At 31.7% G+C, this 4,768-nt stretch overlaps 1 protein-coding gene across 1 annotated transcript; it reads right to left on the bottom strand.

Annotated features, from left to right (window-relative positions):
• Window positions 1–2,135: 2,135 nt before the first annotated feature.
• LOC108335517 (transcription factor MYB41) lies at window positions 2,136–4,141 on the bottom strand. Its single transcript, XM_017571546.2, has 3 exons — window positions 3,786–4,141; window positions 2,930–3,685; window positions 2,136–2,325 (listed from the first exon to the last, which is right to left on the bottom strand). Exons 1-3 carry the CDS (start codon window positions 4,049–4,051, stop codon window positions 2,289–2,291), a joined length of 1,059 nt encoding a protein of 352 aa, XP_017427035.1. The 5' UTR covers window positions 4,052–4,141; the 3' UTR covers window positions 2,136–2,288.
• Between the last annotated feature and the right edge of the window lie 627 nt (window positions 4,142–4,768).

Here is a 4,768-nt window from a genome sequence, read left to right as displayed (position 1 = left end):
CATTAACATTATTGAAGAAAGATGAATTCTTGAATACATGAGAGTGGATAGGATTAATCGGAAACCCCAACAACATCGTCATTCCATAATTTACATCAATCACTTTTGCTTCTTTTGATCCAATTGATCAACACATGCATTCATATTTAATTTTCAGTATTTGCATTTAAACCTACAAGAATTTGTTCACAAAGTCTAATTTAATCAACAAATCACATAACTGTTTAGACCGTGAGTCTTTTGAGAAACGATACTTGGTCTTACCATTTTATTATTACTTGATACGATTCGGTTACACTTGCCGAGGGTTAACACACCTATACAAAGGTTTAATGAATAATTCGAATGTATTATTTCAAATATTAGTGTACCATATATATACATACAAAGATCCTATGATTCCTCATCTATTAAAAGAATGACATCTGCACAAATTATAATAATGACTAAATTATAGTTAACATAATATTTGATTGTCTAATATCTATTAATATAATATTTGACATACACTTTTCAATATCTCCACGCGCAAGCATATATATATATATATATATATATATATATATATATATATATATATATATATATATATATATATATATATATATATATATATATATATATATATATATATATATAAAAGATCAATTATCTTATATAATAATAAAAGTAAGACTAATAATAATTGATAATAATAATAATAATAATTTTATTTTAATATGATTAATACTAATTATATTTTATTTTAAAATATTTTTATGACTAAAAAAATAATAATATTTTATTTTTATCTATTAAAACATTTTCTTAATCTATGAAATTTATTTATTTTTTATTTACTTTCATCTCAAATAGTTTCATTCTCATACTCTTTCTTTAATTCAAACGATTCCGCCATCAGTTTTCTTTTTCTTCCAATCCACTCCCTAAATCTAAACACACCCTGCTCAGCGACGTAATTAGCAAAAATCAACACTTAGACTATTATCTTTCATTAAGCTCTTAACGTGAACCTGACATGAACACAAAATAGAGGAAGGCCACTGTTGAATTTGCCAGAACACTGCCTCTATCAGAAACTTAAATCGCATTCATATACTATAGTGCTAGAAATTTTTAACCAATAAAGAAGTATTATAAATTTAAATTGAAGCATTTGGGTAGTCTAATCCTTTTGCATGTAATCGTGGAGTAACCATGAAATTAGATATGAACTATTTGTGAAAGAGAATGTATATGTACAAGGGTACATATGATGTGTGTGTGTGTGTTTATAAAGCTCCAATAACTTAGTCTATATCTTATTGTCTGTTTTTAAAATCGCATCATCTAATAGTTGATAGTTGGTTGCATTATCTTTTGCTTTCAAACGAATATGACTATAAAGATATGAATTTTGTTGTCAGAATCAAATAAGTGGTGAATAAAGTCACTATTGTTCTAGAAACAAAGCTTTTTGAAGGATAACTTGTGTCGTCTCCTTCATTAATCCCTTACCTAAAACATTATCTCAAATTAAAGGAGGTGATAATTATAATTTTCTTTAGTGAATTTGAAAACAAAGGGGTGGTTACATTTGCAGCTTTCTTTTTTTCTTTATAGTTCTTTTTGTCTTCTTTTGGACTTAACCAATTAATCTGACCAAACATTGGTTTGGAATCTGGACAAATCTAATAATTCCAACGACAATTTGTCATTTGGATTAGCTTCCAATCTTCTACATCTTCATCATTTGATGTGATACTTAAGAGAGCAATATTTCTTTAGTCGGCGAGAAATACTGGTGACAAGGTTGACTTATATCACACACTTAAAGTCAGATGCATAACTTCATAGATTAACTGGACCACCAAAGGCCTAGAGGATTTTGAGTTTGCCATATTTCTATAGGAGCAAAGCAGAAAAAACCCTAAGTCACATATAAAGTCACCAGATTTGACAAGAGACATTAAAAGAATTCCATAGAATTTTGAATTGAAATTACAAAAGGTGTTCTATTTTAGAAAATAGAACCAATCTAGTAAAGTACAGGGTTTTTTCTAAGAACATAATACATAAAACTAAATATATATATATATATATATATATATATATATATATGTATGTATGTATATGTGTACTTGTATCATATATATATGTATGTTTTGTATAGCCATGTACTCTATTAAAAGAGAAATGAATCTAGAAAGAAAAAGAAACCATGAATGAATAAAACTTCGTATCTCTACGATACGGAATATATATCCATGAATTGATTGGATCGACCTGAGAGAGAACCAATGATTCTTCTACCACATAATCGGTGACGCAGAAGTGGATGTAAATCTGCAGAATGAAAAGGAAAATATCATCTTAACTGAGCCAAGGTAAATAAATATATGGAAAACCTTATCACTTTTATAACTAATTGAAAGCTTAAAATGTACCAAAATAATATAATGTTACAATCTGTATTCATAGTTTTTTTTTTCTTACGTAATGAAAAGAACTTCATTTGTATAATTTATATAACTTTTTCTGCAGTAAGGGAGATAGGAAAATAAAGATAATATTTTACTATTGGCGATGTGATAAAAATAAATAGAAAAGAAATTTAAGATCAGTATTATATAAGAATAACTTATTGAACACAAAATTTTTAAGAATAACATCTTAGTTTTGATCAAGTTACACACTTTATGATAACATTCAGAGAAATTGTACTATGTTAGGGACTATTGTATATAGTCCCCACCCCACCAATCCTCAGATGATGTTTGTTTGAGTTTAATTAAATTTTTTAGTAAATTGAAATATTTGACTTCGTGTCACATGAAAATGAAATAAAATATATATAGAGACATTTATAACATTTTCTCACAAGGTGCATGGAAGCAGGTAAAACCTAGAGCTACCAAGAAAAGGAAAGCAATAGAGAATAGGGTCTTACTCTAGAATCTCTTTCCAATAGGAACCGCTTCTTTCATCATCAAACAACTTCTCCCAATCATCAAAGAATGTGTTCGAAGGTGACTCTTCGCTCGATTGTGCTAAGTTACCACAACCACTGCCCATTGGGTTTAAGGTTCCCATCCTCGGAGAGGCAGCAACTAATGCAGGGAGAGGGTTTTCTTCTTGATTTTCACGTGAATGATTGGTGTTGGTGGGGCTAATTTTGCTGTAATCAAGATCTTGTGGAATGGATCCACCCTCCACATCTGCCAATGATTTTGAAACATCCTGTTGCTGAGAGCACTCGCTTTGTGCTTGAGAGTACACACTAGGGTTAGCAAATCTTTCACTACCACTTAACACCACAGGCTCCTTAGTTTGGAGGGGGTTTGTGCCGTTCAGAAATAAAGGGTTGAGGTTGGGATTGCCAAAGAGGTAAGGGTTACCCATGTTAACAAATGAATTGCTGTTCATAAGTTGCAAAAGATTTTGCAGCAGTTGTATCTTGGCTAGCTGAGTGATGTCTGGTTGTAAACCAAGATGGTTATTGCCCCAAGTACTACTCATAACACTGCTCAAGTTTGACATACCAAGCAACTGAGAAAGACTCATGAGGTGATTCAAGTCTGTCCTTGGCTTGTGAGTTTCTGGATCAATACCCATCTTTAGAAGCTTCTTCCTTATGTGAGTGTTCCAATAATTCTTGATCTCATTATCAGTTCGCCCTGGCAGATGAGCTGCAATCTTCGACCACCTAGAATGAAAAAAAATAACTAAGAAATTTGTTTCATCCTTTCTCATATGAATCCTCAAAAAGTAAGGTAAATTTACGAAGGAAGCAGACATGTACATACTTGTTTCCGAGAACTGAATGAAGGTTGATGATAGTTCTCTCATCTTCTTCAGTGAATTGGCCTCTCTTGATATCAGGCCTCAGATAGTTTGTCCACCTTAATCTGCAGCTCTTACCACATCTATTAAGCCCTGCACGCTTTGGAAGCGTTCTCCAACTGCCATGGCTGTGTTTGCTGATATAATCAATCAGCTTCTCATCTTCTTCTGGTGTCCATGGTCCTTTCTTTACACCACTAATCTCCTCACGACACGGTGATCTACCCATAATGTAGAGGCACAGCGGTTATATGCTCCAAGATAAAGAATGGTAAACAGTTAAGGTGGTCTGCTTTCAGCGAAAAACTAAGTTAGGGCTTAAAACCGTACTGCATAGTTTAATTGCTGGTGATATTTGGTTTTATAGGTGAAGAGGGTACACGAATTCAAGGAATGATGTCATCATTTTATTATTTTTTCAATTACGTTTAATTAGAAAACAAATGGGAAACATGTACCACGGAAAAAATGACTGTGTGAAAGAAGTTACCTAGAGATTACACTTTGGTATATTTCAGCCACGGAGAACTTTAATTATTTGCAGATATGTATAACGAAAACCAGGATTAGGTATGGCAAGTGTCGTTTAAGCACAAGGTAAAGTTCATTGAATTTCCTAAAGTGCCTACACATATTGTTCGAATGGATTCTTTTTTATTAAGTTATTGTGGTTTGACCTCTTGGTCCAACGTTTGAAGATTTTCGATACAATCGAGATGAGAATAACAAACTAAAAACCTTTTTTCTTGTTATGTGTTTTTGAAGCAGCAACACTCCCATGAACGTACATGGGGTTTTGGGGGATTATGATAGAGGGTTGAATTTGGAAAATTTCAAATATAAAGTTTCACAGTATACAAAGTACTGGTTTTATTGCTAGTTAAAGTAGCGTACGAAAAATTCATTGATTAAATGCGAGTTTTTTTCTTTTTTTATTAGCAAGTAT

Source organism: Vigna angularis, chromosome 10 (genome assembly GCF_016808095.1).
Source record: "Vigna angularis cultivar LongXiaoDou No.4 chromosome 10, ASM1680809v1, whole genome shotgun sequence".
In the NCBI taxonomy this organism is placed as follows: domain Eukaryota; kingdom Viridiplantae; phylum Streptophyta; class Magnoliopsida; order Fabales; family Fabaceae; genus Vigna; species Vigna angularis.
This window is presented reverse-complemented; position numbering and strand designations above follow the sequence as displayed.